Source organism: Augochlora pura, chromosome 10 (assembly GCF_028453695.1).
Source record: "Augochlora pura isolate Apur16 chromosome 10, APUR_v2.2.1, whole genome shotgun sequence".
Taxonomy (NCBI): Eukaryota; Metazoa; Arthropoda; class Insecta; order Hymenoptera; family Halictidae; genus Augochlora; species Augochlora pura.
This window is the reverse complement of record NC_135781.1, coordinates 446340-464369: the sequence shown is the minus strand read 5'-3', so window position 1 is coordinate 464369 and position 18030 is coordinate 446340. Positions and strand designations below refer to the sequence as shown.

General features: G+C 48.5%; 1 protein-coding gene across 1 annotated transcript; it reads left to right on the top strand.

Moving 5' to 3' along the window:
* Positions 1 to 930: 930 nt before the first annotated feature.
* On the top strand, positions 931 to 11616 carry LOC144475974 (uncharacterized). Its single transcript, XM_078192460.1, has one exon. It carries the CDS (start codon positions 2138 to 2140, stop codon positions 4142 to 4144), a length of 2007 nt encoding a protein of 668 aa, XP_078048586.1. The 5' UTR covers positions 931 to 2137; the 3' UTR covers positions 4145 to 11616.
* The last annotated feature ends 6414 nt before the right edge of the window (positions 11617 to 18030 follow it).

Here is an 18030-nt window from a genome sequence, read left to right as displayed (position 1 = left end):
CGAGAGACGACTTCTCTCCAGGTCGGATCGCGGCGGCCAGAAACGATGAGAGAGAGAGAGTCCCTGGCAGTTGACGGTAGCCGATAGACGATATCGCAGCCAACGGCGTCGCCGCCGTCGACGACCGCCGCTGGCCATCGTTGGCCATCGTTGGCCATCGTTGGCCATCGTTGGCCATCGTTGGCCATCGTTGTCCGCCTCTTCCTTTTCCCCTGTCTGCCGAGACCGGGGCTAGCCCAGTCCCTGTCCCTTTGCTCGTAATCTGGCAGTGCATTTAACCACTTTGTGAAATAGCCGTATATCTCGTCACTGTGACGTAGCATTCGATACGTCGAAAAAGGGAGGTCGGTAGGGTTGAAGGTGGTGGCGAGAGAAAAGGAGAGCAGCTAGGGAGTTCCGGGGTGGGGTGGAGGGGCGAGGTCAGGAAACTCCGTAGGAAAACGTGGAATGGGTCGGCGAGAGGGAGAGAGAGAGAGAGAGAGGGAGGGAGCGCGAGCGAGACAGAGAGAGAGATAGAGAGGAGAGGGAGAGATGAGGGGAGAGCAGAGACGGTGCAACATTGTGCGCGCGCCCGGCGTGTACCCGTTTAGAGGGGTGGAAAGCGCCGGCTCCGAAGGTAGGGGTTGCTCGACCGAAGAGTGGCGTGGTGGGAAACGATCCCTACCCGACGCCGTTCGCGGAAAGCGCACGAGCTGTCTGGCCAAGAGAGTGGTGGGAGTTTCGGTGGGATGTTGCCGGGAACAGCAGGCTCGCGAAGCGAAGGGGGTGAAGGATGCTGGTGGATGACGCTGGAGGAGAGGAAAGGCGCCGTAAGGGGTGCTCGGAATCACGGTGGTGGTGTGTACACACTGTATATAGTCTGGCAGGAGTGGAAGAAGGGTGCGCCCTACTTCGCGTCGGCGTTTTCCCTCCTGGCAGTGTGCAACGACGTACCGAAAGAAAGACGGAGAAGGCGGCAGAGGGTATCTCTCCGGTTCGGTGGCAGGCTTTTCATAGTCTCCCATTTCACGACGAACGTCCGCGGCATCGGCCCGAGTGTTATCGACGGTCGGCTGTGCGTAAACGGCGAAAAATCGGAAACGGCGGGGTTAATACCTGGGATATCGCCTGGCGCGGACAACGCCTCGGATAATAGGCAGTGGGAATAAGCATCGCCGTCGTCGTCATCGTCGTCGTTGTCGTCGTCGTCGTCGTCGTGATCGCGGTCGTGGTCGTGGTCGTTGTCCGAGAAGGGTAGTAGATCGAGTGTGACGCGGGGTGTCCGGTTTTCGTTGGTGGTGCTGCGACGCCGATACGACGCGCCTGATATTATCCACGACCGCTCTCGACTGCGGGGGTGCTGCAGTTTCCGTTTTCGTCTTTTTCGCGAGTCTGTCCCTAGAGTGCTACGATCCTAGTGAGAGAAGTGCACGCCGATGATCACCGCGTTTACGTAAGAGGAAGAACGGACGGGCTCTCGCTCTCTCTCTCTCTTTCTCTCTGTCTCTCTTGCTCTCTCTTTCTCGCCCGTGGTGTATGCTTACTCGTTCGTATGTATATCCGGAGTGTGTGCGCGCGCGCGTGTGACAAGCACCGACAAATACGGGAAAGCCAGACGAGAAAGAAGACGGTGGTGGTTTTCGTCGATTCGTGAATTCGCTGAATATATTTGCCGGCGTGGAGAGCATCGTTCGTCGAAGGCCTGGCGTAGAGAAACGGTTACGCGTCGTGCATCGTCGTTGTCGACGTTCCCGTCTTTGCGATCGTCGTCGTCGTCGTCGTCGTCGTCGCCGTCGCCGTCGTCGGAGCCCGAGCCAGGAGGATTCACGAATGGACGAGCCAAGACCACTTAATTCCAACCCTCTCGTTTGCATAATTAGCCGTAGTATGCTGCAAGAACTACACGGGGAGAAGGGTTTGCGTAAACTTTGGCACAAGGGGTGAGGTGTGTGGGACAGCGACAGAGCGACAGAGCGACAGAGAGACGGTCCTGTGCCACGGATATTAACGCGGTGGATATTCGGAACGAGAGGAAAGTATAGGAGGCGTGGGAAGTGGCGGTACCGCGTTCGAACGGGACACTGGGAGGAGAGGAATGGACGCGAGATCGTCTGCGAAGGATTCTCTCGGCAGGCCGAAAACGACTCAGTGATTATTGATGCGTTTGACGAGGTCGGGAGCCTCGAGCGATATTGTCGGGGAGGACAGGGCCGAGCGAAACCAGGACCACCGCCGTTCGACGATAATACAGTTGTTCGTCATGGAGATCTCGGTGTTCTTATTTTACGTGATGACGTTGCTCGGGATCGCGAGCAGCGACAAGTGCGCCGATCAGTGTTCCTGCAAGTGGAAGAGCGGGAAGCGCACGGTCGAGTGCATAAATCGCGCCCTGACTGGCATACCGGAGTGGGTCGATCCGGAAACGCAAGTGCTGGACACCAGCGGCAACGACATTCGGTTCCTGCCGAGCAACATCTTCGTACGGGTACGCTTGACGAATCTACAGCGTCTCTACCTACGCGAGTGCCGTATCGACCGAATCGATAACGAGGCACTGGCGGGCCTTACGAATCTCGTGGAGCTCGATCTGAGCCACAACCTGCTGGCCGCGGTCCCCAGCGGCAGTTTCGCGAACACGCCGTTCCTCAGGGACCTCGTGCTCGCCAACAACCCCCTCAAGAAGATTCACTCGCTCGCGTTCAAGAGCACGCCGAACCTGGTCAAGCTCGACCTGTCCCACACGCAGCTCGCCGAAGTCGAGAAGCGGGGCTTCCGGGGCCTGGAGCTGCTCGAGAGCCTCAAGCTGAACCACAACCAGTTGGTCACCTTCCATCCGGGCACCTTCGACCCTCTGAACAAGCTGACCAGCATCGAGCTGCACGAGAACCCGTGGATCTGCGACTGCCACCTGCGCGAGATGAAGATGTGGCTGGTGAAGCACAACCTGCCGACCCTCCAGGCGCCGCTCTGCCACGGGCCGAAACAGCTGCTGAACCGCACGTTCACCGACCTCGGCATAGACGACTTTGCCTGCCAGCCGATCCTCCTGATCACCGGCCGCTACACGGAGGCCACGATAGGCGAGAACGCGAGCATCGTGTGTCGCGTCAGCGCGATACCGCCGGCGAAGGTGAAGTGGTACTCGAACGGCCGGCAGCTGACCAACCATTCGTCGTTCGGCAGCCACCAGAAGAAGATCCTGATATTCGAGGAGGGCCAGTTCAGGAAGGTGAGCACGCTGGTGCTGACCAACGCCGAGGAGGCGGACTCGAGCGAGTTCTACTGCGTGGCCGAGAACCGTGCCGGCAGCGTCGAGACCAACTTCACCCTGCACGTGTCTTTGAGAACCGCTGGCATGTCGACCCTCGGCTCCGGCCAGATCGCCGGCATCTCGGCCGCGCTGGTCGTGCTGATCCTGCTCATCCTGCTGATCATCCTGGTGCTGTTCATCCGGCTGCGAAGGATGCCGCAGAAGGACGTGAAGTCGTCGGTGCCCGCCGAAGGCGTCTCGGTCGACGGCGGCAGCGTCAACAACGAGAACCCGCCGTCCGGGAGCGCGAGCGCGACCGCGAGCTCCCGCAGGAAGCTCGACGAGATGGAGACCACGTCGTTCGGGATCGAGTCGAAGCCGCCGGTCTCCCTGAGCCTGAGCTACGTGCAGAGGCCGCAGGCCGCGAGCCTGCAGCCGGAGAACGAGTACGGCTCGATCGGCCGGTTCGACGACCCGGGCCAGCAGCAGCACCCGTCCGAGATGATCGCGCCGGCCGCGTGCTTCTCCTCGACCACCTCGCTGATGCCGATCGAGAACCCCGACCTGATCAGGGACACGCGGCGCGGCTCCGCCGAGGACATCACGCCGTACGGCGGCGCCGACTACAGCCGCATGGAGGTCGTCGACGACGCCAAGATCCTCTACTCGGGTTGCATGTGGGAGGCGAGGGACGCGTGCAGGACATCAGTGTCGGTCAGCACGTACCCCTCGAAGGAGGCCCTGGCGGTCGTCGCGCCCATGGTCGAGCAGTTCCCGCCGGGCGCGAAGCAGCTCCGGGTTTGGCAGAAGGGAGTGCCGGTGATACCGCCGGTCTCGGCGTTGAAGCGTGTGCTCGGTTCGACGCGCAGTTCGCCCGACGAGGGCTACCAGGAAGGGACTGGGACGGATGTCTAGGTACCGCTGCTTCATTACTGCGACGCCCGGCACCGTTACCTGGAGCTACGTAGACGCCACCAGGAGGACACCGATTGTTGAGACGGACAGACGAACGAACACGCAAGTTTTATTGTCCAAGTGCCGGACGAGCGGTAGTGAACGTTCCGATCATTTTTCCGTACTACGATGTTAGTTCGTCGCGCCGACTATGTTGGGACACAGAGACTCGTCAGGATTCACGCTCGTCGTCGCGTGAATCGCGTTTATATACATATATACATATATGTATATCTATATAAATGAACCTATATGCATAATTGCGCGCACGATCGTGCTCGCGTGCACACGTGTGCGTCCGCGCGTGCAATCGTGCGCGCACATTATTCCATATGCATATGAATATATATATATACGTACACGTATATGTATATACATATATATACATATATAGAAAGACAAACAGAGAACTGTGTAAAGAGAGAAAGAAAGAAATAAGTGAGCGTGTGTGTATACGTGTGGGGGTGACTGTGTGTGTGTGTGTGTGTGTGTGGTCGATGAAACGGTCGCGTCGAGGTGTTCTCCGTTCGTACGTGGGTATACATAGACGCGTGTACCAGGATGGGGAAGTCGTCGAATCCGCCGACCGAACGAACCGTGGAAACGAACATCCACTTGTCGCGAGATTTACCCGAGGTCGATGAAATAGTTGGATGTGTCGTCGTGACTAATGCACGGAACACATAAAACGAAGAATCTGCCGGGGAATCGATCGATGAGACCGAATTGCCATCCGGCTGCTCGAGGAATAATGCCCGACGCGATTATTCGAGGCGCTCCGTGTGTGCGCAACGTACGAGACGAGGGATCCGATGTTTTAACGACCGGAACGATGACACGGCATGCTACGATACGGAGCGCGCGGCCGGCTCAGCTCGCCGACGCGTCGCGTTGTCGCTCGGTCGTCTCGCGGCACAATGTTCACGGGTAAATGATTTCTTGGGACGGTTAAGGGCAAACGGGAGAGAACGAATAGCAGAAAACGAAAAAAGAAAAGACCCGAGTCGGAACGGTAAAGAGAAAGTACGCGCGCGTGCGGCGACCGCGCGAGCGAGAGCGAGAGCGCGCGCGCCTCTCAACAATCTTTCAAAAAGTTCGCGTTCGAACGCCGGGGAAAACATACACACACACACACACACACGAACGAACGAACAAACAAACAGGACAGAGACAGACAGCAGACAAATACACGTTTCTTAAGGTACCGAACAGGAAGACTGGAGTGCATGTTCCAAAGGACGTGTAGATAGACTGATTGCGGAGACGAGTATAATTTCTATCGCCGTATTGGCTACCGTAAGGCAAAATATACTAGACGTGGAATTTCTAGTCAATTCGAGGATGTAACTAGACGATTAGAGAATTTGGACAATTGGGGTTCGCCGACGCGGTTGACACGGTTGGCACGATATTTGTTCTGGTCGTGGAGCGGCGCGATTACTTGTTTCAAAAATAAAAAGAAAAAAAAAACCACGATATCAGTGAATAGTGGTGCCGACGCAACAATGGAATATCAACTTTTGTCCTGTCTGCGGTTCGGACCGTCGAGGTGAATTTTTAATTTAATATACGAAAATCGACGAAACTCTGCCGTGCGCGCCGATGTCGAGATTTTTCGAATAAGGTCGGGGTCATGGAAGGATCCCGGGGCCGAGACCGGATCCCCGAAAAGGTCGGGGGCCTCCCAGTCCGCGGATGCCGCGGAAACGAACGAGGACGACGTTTCGAGCCGATATTGTCACCTCGGATTGTTATTGGCGTTCGTGTTCTAAACGAGAACGAAATTCACGGGGAACGACGCACCGTGAAATATGACGCCGGGTACACCCTTGGATTCGACGTTGCGATCCTCTCGACGGTAAATTGATTTACTTTTGCCGCGCGCGCCTCACCGACGACTCCGCCCGCAGATATCCGCAAAAGTATCCGGTCGCACCGAGGAATAGGTAGATTCTCCGTGTGGCTGTTAGTTCAGACGGTAGGTGTCATTTCGAGATCAGTTTCGAACAGATATTCTCGCGCGTTCACCCATTCGCGTTCGTTACGTTCGGTCGCCTACGAACTTCAGTACGGTACGATTGCTCCGCGCGCGAGAACCGTTTTCATTCTACCCGTAGGATAGTTACGCGACGGATTACTCTTTCTTACGAGACACATGGAACCAAAGGAGCGCAGCCGACGTTTCGACAGCGTACCGCCTGGAAGCTCCACGGTCGAATTTCTCTTCGTAGCTTGACAAATTCTTTATTGTCTAAATCCTCGGTTGCATCGCATTTACGATTGGCTCGCGCGAGTCCGTCGATTGATAATTGGCAGGCAGATGGGACGTGCACACGATTTTTTAACCAATTTCGTCTTTAGCCTCGAGTCGTTGAGTACACGCAAGATAATGTTATTTATTGTGCTTGCATCGTCTGGGCGGAAAAAAGATCCGAAGCATGAAATGATGACATATTCTATAGACGTGTTAGCGTTCCTACCAATCCAAAGTATAAAAGTTCCGTAAAAATGCATGGAAAAATGCGTTTTTCAAGCCTTTAAACGATACTTTTGCTCAATGTTCGATTGCTAAACACTGTTCAGCTAACCGGTTTACGATTTCATAGTTTACGTAGAAATGGGCGAGTTGATTTGACAAACTTTCCTGCCTTTTAAAGCAACAACAATTCAGCCTTCGGGTTCAATTCGTGGTAAACTCTGAGAATTTTAGCCAGCCCTCGAATGGAGGGGTGAAAAATTAGACGACGCGAAGGGCCAGAGCTCGGAAAAATTGTGAAAGCGTCGCAAACACCTTTGGCGCCAAGTGCCTCGTACGCGATAAATTTTCCCGAAGTTTCGTTCGTCCTTCGAGCCTCTGTTCAATATCGTCGTTTCCTTGCAACGCTGTAGAGATCGGAGTTTAGGACGCTTGAACGCGATAGAAGCATACTTTATTTTGGATACTATGGATGTAACTTATTTTTCGTAACCTCGACGAAGAAGGCTACGTACCCCCCCGATACGACGACTATTTTAAGGAGATTGTAAAGTACTATTTTGATATATTTCGGGGAAAAAAGACTCTAGCGACTAGTGGAAAAAAAGTAAGAAGAAGATTTTTCGATTCGAAAACGGTGCGGACCGGATATTTCTGTAGCTAGCTGCGTAAGACGGGTCGCGATGTCGCGTCACCAACACTGCCTCTTTCGATATTGTTCAACGTCATCGAGGAATTTCGGTCCTCTAGCATATCTCCGAACAGTAGGTATGTATCGGACGTTTATACATATCGGTACGTCGGTTTCGATTACCGGCGCGTTTATCCCACGAATGCATATCTTCGCGCGTCGCGACGTTTGTCGAACGAAAATGCTCAAAAGAAAAAGAAAGAAAGGAAAGAAGGAAGGAAAGACGAAGAAGAAGAAGAAGACAGAAAAATAAAACGAAGAGAGAAAAGGGTAAAGTAAAGAAGCCGGAGGAAAAGTTCGCGATCCCGGAATGTATCCGTCGTCGATCGAGAGACTTCTGTTCTGACGTTTTCCTCTCTTGATTTTCGTGGTTCGTGTTTCCGTTGTTACTCACCCGAAGCCAATATACATAGAATCAATTACATAAGACTGTATAGCAACCACGGGAAGCCCGTAAGACAATTGCAAGCGGAACATCCATACAACTATTGCTCAAGAAAACACTGAATCGGAGTGCTTGCGATTGGCTGACCGGCCGATGCCTCGCGTTAGTGTCTTACGTAAGTTGAGTCTCTTTGTGTGTGTGTGCATGTTTGTGCGTGTGTGCGTGTGCGTGCGTGCGTCGATCCAGATATTAAGCGATAAGCGGTAAGCCAAAACGTCAATTGCGAATATCGGTCAGTCGTCGGAGCAACAGCGGTTGTCGGTGTGTTCTGCAGCGCGTTCGCTGCTCGGCTGTCGCCCGTGTGTTCCCGTGTGCCACTCCACACGGCAGAGTGTATACGCGGTTCGTACGTGTCTCTCCGAGTGTCTCGTGTCCGAATATATGTGTGTCTGTGAACAACGTGTACGATAATACGATTGAAAGTATCCGCCGCGTGGCCCGTGCACGCGCACACGCGCACACGCGACACGCGCACGGCGGTGTCGCGAAATCGACGGCGAAATCGCGCGTGCAGCGGCCGCAATTACTGCCGATTGGTTTATCGCCTATCGTTCAGGCCGGCTGCTTCTCTCTGCTCAATGATCCCGGAATCCTCTGACGTATCCGCGACGAGACGAGATAGAGGAGAGAGAGAGAACAAAAATATCACGCGCCAAGTTCGATACGCACCGACCGGCCTCTCCATCGGATATACCGAATCATCTGTGCACATTGCGCGTGTCTCGTCGTGTCTCACCCTGTCTCCCAGTCTCCCTGCTCCCTGGCTCCCTGGCTCCCTGTCTCCCTGTCTCCCTGGCTCCCTGTCTCCCTGTCGCGCGATCGCACGCATTATGTATATTGTATATCATACAAGCTCGCCTGTCCTCTGCGGAAGCTTGTACGCGCGTGTACACGTACATACCTGCACACGTGTCCTATACGTTTTACGCGATCGATAATACGCGGCACGGGCCGGAGAAACACGACTGGACACGTATCTAGCGGTCATTTTATTCGCCGGCGAACGAGCCCGCGGGTTTATTGGTTGTTCCGCGAACTATATTTTGAACGAATCACGGTAATCGTGCCGAATGCACGTGACACCGGCGAACGCGACCGGTCGTTCAATGAAATTCACACAAATAATCCTTTCTTCTCCGTGCCCTTATCTATTGCCGATCGATATCGGGCAGTGGTCGGCGATTTACGGTATAGGGGACCGCGACTCGGCTCGACTCTCGTCGCTTGTCGCTTGTCGCGCGACGCACCGATTCCTGTCAACTGCACATGCAAGTTCCTAGACGCCGATGATAGATGCAGTTTTTTTTACCGCCTGCCGAGTTGATGCGTGCGGGGTGTCGTTGCCGGCCGCCTCGACTAAATTAATATCATTACGATACTCGCGAGTCCATTAGAATTTGCTTAGCATAGCGTTATGCGATAGACTGCGGATTTTGGTGCAGCAGCAGCAGCAGCAACACGCAGAAATTACATTGCCATTTCTTCTTGGCAATTTTAGCGGATTTTAAGGACGAAATAATAGTAAACGCCACTCTATTCTCTATTTTATGGTTTACACGATTGATATGTCGAAACCAGAATCCGCAGTCTTAACGAACAACCTTGGAATTCTCGCTTTTTGAATCAATGGAAATAAGTGTGCACTTGTTAGACGAGCAAATTGAATCACTTGTATATATAAGATTTGTTGGAAAAGGTAGCTTGATTCGAATTGCAGCAAAAACTCTGAGTTACACCGATTTGCCACCTAATTGTACCTTCTGGTTTCGATTGAAGGAAAAGAATACGGTGGAATAAGCATATGCGAGCATAAGAACGAAGAACGGAATGTTTTTATCGATAAACACGACGTTCCGGGCGCAACAACTTGGCAAAAGATTCCCAATCATGATAAAGAGCGTAAAAACTGTTTATTCGATAACTTGGTACGAAAGCGGTGCTGTAGTTGTACCGCGGGCATACCGTTCCATTCTCAGCGAATAAAACTTTGTTTGCATAAGCATCGAATCGAATAAACTTCGCCAATAAACCCGTGCACAAAAATTTCAGTTGCGATTCATTGTTTGATACCTAGCTTCGCCGTGTGTTTGCTAAAATGACCGCGCACAACTGTTGAGTTCTGTTGGTACTGTTTAATTCCTGCGGTTCGAGGCATAAAACCGTGCTTTGATTTTCGAAGATTTTTTTTCCCCCCCCGATGGAAGGCCGCGTGCGCATAAATTCATCGGTACGAAGGGTGTAACCGATTTATCGACTATCCGTTGTAACGCTACGATCTTTCCTACTCCTACGTTTCGTTCTCGGTTTTCTCGTTCGATCGACAAAGTTCAATCGTAATAGAAGACGAACGCACAAAACACTTTTTATAGAAATTAAAAACCAAAGTCTGACTCGAAGTAAGCATTTGTCCTTTGTTTCACCTCACTTGTCTCTGTCTCGGAACTCGGTCGCGCATCAGCGCCGGCAGACGATTTCTGCCTTTATACCACCATATCCTTGTATTACGTTTCCAGTTAACTCGACGGAACGGGTCTTTAGAATTCGTCAATTTTACGGACGCGTTTCCTACTGCCGTCGATGAGTTTTAACAGGTTCGTACGTTCCAAGTTCCTCGTTATTACACGATTGTGTCGCAATTAACAACGTTGGATCGTTCCAGAGAGTCGTGTCGAAATTTCTTCGCAGTCGAAAATGTTCCTTTGGAAAAATGTAATCCTCGGAACGGTTGTCGCTTGCTTCCACGGTAAAGTCGTTATAATATCAAGAAACAGTTTCTTTGATCGTCGTTTATTACAATATCCTCCGTTGCCGTTTCTCGCACCGCTAATTCTTAATCTGCGATCTTAATCTGTAATCCGCTAAAGAACATTGTTCAGCACGGAAAGAATTACCAGGTACAAAGACCGGGGTCTACAAAGTACGCCAAGCTTTATTTAAAAGCGACGAACTTTTGCGCGAAAAAATCACTTTGCATTGTACACGATCCGCAACGGCTTCGAACACCGTGGCAAGTAGAACCCGTGAACCATGGATAGACGCGTTGACAGAGTCTCGTCGGATGACACGTGTCCCCTGGCTCTAATTAAACTCGATCGTTCTAAATGCAGCGTGCTCGTATTGTTTATTTGCATCGCTTATTTACATTTCGCTTTTATTGAAATCGCTCTGTGCGTACTTTTCGACCAGTTTCGTTGTAAATCCCATTGACCTTTTTCTTGCCCGTGTGGGAAACGGCGCTTTCTTATTACTGCGAAAGGTGAAATTGCGACGCGTGGTCGCGGCACGACCTTCTGGAACGACCTATTACATTTCCATTAAATTATTAACCGTGGAAAGGACTCGATCAGAGTTGGCATTAACGAAAGTGATTAAACACGGCTCGTTGCGTGTACGGTTTCGACAATAAAATCCACTGTAAATTGTCCGAAGCGTGTCCACGTAACGCGTGTTCAGAATTCAATTCCGCGTAATCCATTATGCCTCTAATTTATTGCGCACACTCAAGTCTGAAAACGTTAGACGAACAAGTTAGACGCGTTAAACTCCTAATAAAAGTTTCTCGGAAGCTCCGCTCGAACGTCCGGGCCGCACGGTTTTTAACAAAGGAAATCATCATTCAGCAGAGAGACAGCATTGAAAATCGTCTTCGATGAATTAATTTTATAATTTGCCGTATGTATATACGTATACATATATATAAAAAAAATATATATATGTATTTGCGTTTCATTGACAAATATGTACAGAATCTATTGGAACTGAATTTGTCCAATAAAATTCGTTTAGAGTTTGATATAACGTTACGTGTGACTAAAACATTGGCTACTTCCTGCCCGACCACCTTGTCATACCGATTTCGTTCGTAAATAATTTCCCTTTCTCGTTACCGAAGCAAATCGACGAATACTTATCCAAAACCGCGAGTTTCACCAACGAGTTTTAAAAAATCACAAACAATAATGCACTGTCGATGGAAACGCAAACCGAACGGAAGTTATTTACGATTAGAGATGTTTGCGACAGCGCAGCGAACGATTAATCTACCGAAACTGGAAAGTTCATTTTTTCTGATACTTAATTTATAACATTAAATCCGATCTCCACGAATTGATTTCATCGATTTTTATTCCACTCGAAATTTATTTAGCGATTTACTTATTTACTCGGACCGATTTAATGGCGCGACAAAACTTTCCAATTAGCAGGTGGACAACAGTTTATGAGTTATGAACGATCACTTTTTCCATAGCAATTTATTTAAATGTTCTCTGGGTCTTGTTTTATCCCCAGCGACAGGTTGTCCGAAATTATTGCTCGACAGAATCACCTATTGTTAGGATAACAGACTTACCGGAGAACGGAACGTTCAGATATTAAAGCACTCTGATACGGGAACGGGTCTCTATTGTTATTAATAACTGCACGGACAGAAGTTATTCAAACCTCGTATCGGTAATAATTTCCTGTCAAATACGAAACGAAGTGACTGGATCCGCGGTACGTGAGTGATATCGGCTCCAAAATTTATTAGAAGCTCGCGGCATCGTCGGAGTGCGCCACAGATACAACGATAAGCGTTGCGACTCGATTTTAATTCGATTTCCTATAGTTTCTTGTAAAATCTCCGCTCCAACCAGAAAGCCAATTACACCGTTGAATTTTTATTGTTCGGATTTATTCGAGTGATGCAGTGTTCGATGAAACGCTCTTCGAATCTCTCTCTCTCTCTCTCTCATTCCGCGAACAGTTTGCCCGGGAAGTTTCTGAATTGAAATTAAAAGAGTGATTTATTGTGAACCGCACGAAATGGAAATGGCTTTCCTACGCCCCAAGATGGCGAAGGAAGCGATGATCGACGACTACGAAACGGTTGAAACTGTCGAAATGCATATTCGTTGATCCCAGTTTTTCAAATTGATTCGCAAACGACGTATCGAATAAAAATTCTGAACATCCGAATCCTATCTTCTTCATCTTGCCAAAGTAATATACCGTTCGAAACTGTTTATTAGAAAAGTTGCGTCACTCAGTGTCGCGTTATTTAACATTGCGAGAATTTTGTGTAACGTGCAATTTTCTGTGTAATTTTTGAGCTGGTTGGTGGAGCGATCAGAGCATCGATACAAAATCGGAATGATAAATCATCGATCGTAACTGGTTATTATCGAAATATTTCTTTTTCCACAAGACTAGCGACTCTGCTCCACTATGGAACATTTCATTGTGAATGTTCGTAAACGAACGCATCGCTCTTCCGCAACATCGCGCCTCATTAAATATTGAAAAATCGACATTGCCAATGCATGCATGCCTCATTTTCGCATGAAATTATTAGCGAGAGCCGGCTGGAGCGAATAAATACCTTCCCCGAAGAGCCGCAGGTAATTGTGCTTCGCTCATTAATAATACTTCTCGTAGCGTTTTTGCGTGCACGAAAATGTGCTGGAACAAATCCGAAGAAACCGTGGCCTTTTTGTTTCGCCGGGCGCGGGAACTAGATTACCTGTACAAGAAGCTACGGAGAACGGTCGATTCGACGTCTTCTTCCCTTTAGAATAGCACAGTTAATGCCGACACGGAATAAATTTATGCCCGCGTACGTCATCGTCGAAAGCGGCCGAGGAGAGCGACGTACTTTATCGCAGGTATATACGCTATTCAACATATTTACCAGTAACGCGCGTCACGATGTTCCTATCAATGATCCGCAGTATCGCGAATTCACGTTTCTGCTCTATGGCAGAGTTCTCGCGTTCCTGCGCCACGTGAGAATTTCTCGTAACGAATTGGCCGCTTCAACGCTCGGAAATAAATGCAACCTGAAAAAACTATTCAAACGACGGCCTTTCGATTCTCGCGAAATTACTGCTATCTCCGGTGACTCCGATTCACCCCTTGACGTATCATTTTCTTCGCAATCACTGCGTTTAGAAATTTTTCAATTGCGATCATTTCTTAAAAGGGAGAGAAAATTAATATTTATACCGTACCGAAATTTCCTTAAATGCTCATATATTAATGACGGGGAATTAGAATTTTATTCCAATTTTAAAGGACAGTCAAAGCACGCCAAGGGATTAATATTCATACAGCTTTTAAAATGGTAATAACTTTCTTAAAACTGGACTAAACGATTTGAAGTTTTCTTTTTTTGGACGATACGGAGATTAGTGTACTAGACAATGACTAGAATAGCTAGTTACGATTTTGAGCACGTATTTAATATTTTCGTACCAGTACTAAAAAATTCATTGCGTTTTAAAAGCGGTCCGATATTAACGAATATTAACGAGAGTCACTGCAAACCGTTGTAAATTTGTAAAAGAAATATGGTACGCCAGTTAACTTGGCCCCTCTTTTAAAGCTTGAAAGCGCTACTTTCGCATCGCTATCTTCATTTTCAATTATACTTTCCCCGATTGAAACTGCTACAGAGATATTTAGGTTGGAGCTTCCCTCTTTCAACGAGATCTTAGACCTCGATGTACGATCTTCCCCCATTGATCGTTTGAACGAGCTCCGAGCGAAACGAGCCCTGCCAACTTCGCGACAACAGATTTACCCGATCGAAGACAGACTCCATTGTTATTTCATAAAATAGCTAAAGAAATGGTGCATCGTGTCACGAAAGGTCGTTGCAAAGAGGAAGTTTAAATGTTTAAACCGATGGTATTTTCATCCGCGAAAGAAATTGTCTAAAGTTTTTAGAGACGTTCCCATTTTCTATCGTACAAAAGCAATTGCGTTTCACGCGGTTACGAAGCTGTAACGCTTTAAACGCCGACATTTTTTCCCCCGAAAATTCACTGTTCAAATATCTTTGAACGCGCAACCTTTGAAATAAACTGTGCTACAAGTCCGTAGAATTTAGTGGTCCACAGGATAATGAAATTCCGCGAATTTTATGAAACAGGTATTCGAACTTTTTGCCCCGGTTGCCACCTGAAACGGCGATAACGTTCAGGGGCCCGCGTACGAAAATTAACTAATCGTAAAATAATGGCGCGCGCGCGCGCGCGTTTCATTGAACGAGCACGCGCGGCCACGGCCGGATCGGATTTAATCCGGAGATAGGCTGATTAACAGAAGTCCGGCAGACAATATTTCGAAAAGCAAGCGTCACGTGAAATGGGATCGTCGCGGCCCGCGCTCCAGTTTCTCTTTCGCAGCGACGCGATTCGTCGGCCCGCGCCGCGACTTATATCCGATATAACTTCGGTATTGACAATTTTCTGCTTCAATTGCACCAAAACATTCGCGAGATCAGAATCCGTGAAATAAAAACCATGCCGGGGGTCGTTGCATATGGAACGCCGCGCCGCGCCGCGCCGCGCCGCGCGAACCTCGAGCACGGCAGCTTAACATTCCCGAGCATTTGTCCCCCCCCTACTCTCCCCCCCGCGTTTCTTCAATGAATTTGCGCGTCGCCGAGCAATTAGGATCCCGCGCAAACATTGTCATTTCGAAAGATATATTTTCAAACGGTCGTTCTACGATTCTCCCGGTTTATTTAACATCCGCGGATATGCAAACACATCAAAAAATGAAACGCAGAAAATCGAATAAATGAAACACGGAACGAAATAACGAAATTCGTGCAATCCTTCGGTTCATCCAATATTTATGGGGCTGCATAGATACGAGCAGGATCAAATATTTATGAAATAAAAGGACGAACTAAAATAACTGAAATCCGTGCAATGATTTCCTCGTCGAGCCTCGGATGTCGGGGAACGATCTTTCTTGACATCGCGCCGCGTATCCGAGAACAATTTCGTTAGCCGAGATTTATATTCGCATGGAATTACGCGTATTGCCTGTAGCGTGTTGTCGCGATTCAAAGTTCAAGTAGATCGATGGGAAAGGGAACCTTCAGAATCTTTTCCCGTCTGTACAGATCTGACATGAGACACAATAGGCCGCGGCACGACCACAACGAAACCTAATAAACAGACTCAGTCGCGATACAACTCTCTCGATGCTACGGCCTACAATCAGTAATCTACAACATTGCGATTCGTATCGTTCGCGAATGACACAAAAGTCAACAAGCTGGAAGCTCTGGCAATGATCGACCGGAAAGATATTGCGGGCAATTAAGCCTTACGTTCTCGAACAAGAGCGAGAGTTTCAGTGAAATTTTTTCAGCCAATCTCAATCACCGCTATTTCAATTCTACGATCGATTTCTCCTTTTTCCCGTACACGCGCTTTTACCTCTCGATACCTTTTCTTTTCATTCTCTATTTAAGAAGATATAATATTTAACCCTTTGCAGTCGAGGCCATTTCAACTGCAGATCCACATTAATTTTTTCTGGCTTACGGTATTTCTATTTTACGCGACAAAGTGCTCTTTATGCATACGAAATTGAGTCTTGTGGCTCGCACAACTGTTGGATTTTTAGCAACTTTTTAAATCTAAACTTTGACAATAAAAAAATTAGTTCGGAGTGTGACGTAACAATTTTAGGGATTCCTCAGGGTACGAAGAGTTAAACGTTCCTCGACTTCTCGCATTAAAAGCTGTATCGATAAATTTTGTAAAATCCAAACGGTAACACAATTGTTCCGCCTGAATTTACATCGCGTCGGGAGTTTTATACGAAACTGCAAAATCGATGCGGTTCGGGTGAACAAAAAAATTTCGTTGAATTATTGAAATCCGCGTGATAAATTCGACGGTGTTCAAAGTTAAGTGCATAAAAAGTTAAAGGCGACTGAAATGATGTTTTCGGGCTCGTATTTCGCACGGGAAAACCAGCGAGGAATACGTTACATTATGCACCGCCCTCTGACAAGCTCTAATTGCAGAAATAAGAAGATATTTGTACAAGCTCCCCCTTCTTGCAACACAACCGCGGAGTTCACCGAAATACGACATTTAACTTTGGACTCCACATTTGGACCAGCTTTAATATTACACGCGTTACATATGTACACAGAGAGAATCTCCTTTCTGGATGAAGAAGAACTAAGTTTGCCTGAACAATTGATCTCTCGAATAACGTTTCCACATTTAGCTGCCATGAAATTTTCATCAGCTGCCACAATGGCTCTCGGATTAATTTTTAAAATGGTATAACTATTCGACAACTGGTCCACGCGACTTGAATTATTTGTTAGGTATTACTAAACAATTCTAAAAAAGATTTTCCCTTAACATTTCAATCGGCTAGAATGCCAAAAAATCCACGCTTTTTAATTTTTTATTTCAGCTTAAATTGAGATATTTTTATTCAGAAACTTTTGTATTCTAAACGTTCTTGTAACTAAAAATTAACTCCGCTATATAAAATTATTATATTTATAGATACAGCTTCAGTTTCACTGAAACGCGCGATTCCGCTGATGCTACTTTGAAAGGTACAAGTTGGTTCGCGCTATGTTAATGCCATAAACGTTACGCGTCTGTCTAATTAGTTTAAAAAGCCGCTCGAACTCAAAAATATCCGATCCGCAATGAAATGCTCCAATGCGAAATAGAAGCGCTGCTACCGCTGGTAAAACGAACAAGCTGTCTAATTTCTCCCACTATCCATTGACCATTGACGGAAAGTTTGTGTGTGCCGATACAAGGGTGTTCCAAAAATGACACCTTTACAAAATTATTCTGCTTCGAAATTTCCGATTTGCCGGAAGACGGAGATTCGGCAGCGTCAATTGGGAACGCGGTCCTCAAAGTTACAAAGCGGCATCGAAATCAAACGGCTTCGCGGGATTTACTGTTCTCGCGGCGCGGCACCGCGAATGGAACAGCCCACGCGAAAGTTCAGCAGTTCCCGGAGTTCGTTCGCGCTTTCTTCGCCTCGCTCTTTTTTTCTTCCTTCTTTATTAAAGAACTTAATAGCCGGACTTTTATATCTCTCTGCGGGGAAATAAGTAACATCCCGGCGCCGAATTGATCTTCGTTACCGACGCGCCACGCCGCGGCGCGACGCGACGCTCCGCGGAAAAGAAACGCGGCTCCTCTTCCTTTGTGTCCGGCAATCCGGTCTTTCATGTCGCGCCGTTTATTCAAGTTTATTTCTTGTGCGCGCAGTTTATCGCGATGGTATTGAAACGTTTGAAACGCTGCACCATTCGCGGGGCTGGGGCTAGAAAATCCTGACGCTGCGCGGGAAAGACGATTGTCGAATTGAATTCGGAGGGACGCGACGCTTCGTTTCCGCGGTTATAATTAATTGCGCGCAGTTATCGGAATGAAACGAGACCGAAGAGTGACGTGATAGAAACG

Bases quoted from the DNA above. Each gene is read 5' to 3' on its own strand.
- LOC144475974 (XM_078192460.1), top strand. From the start codon at position 2,138: ATGCGTTTGACGAGGTCGGGAGCCTCGAGCGATATTGTCGGGGAGGAC.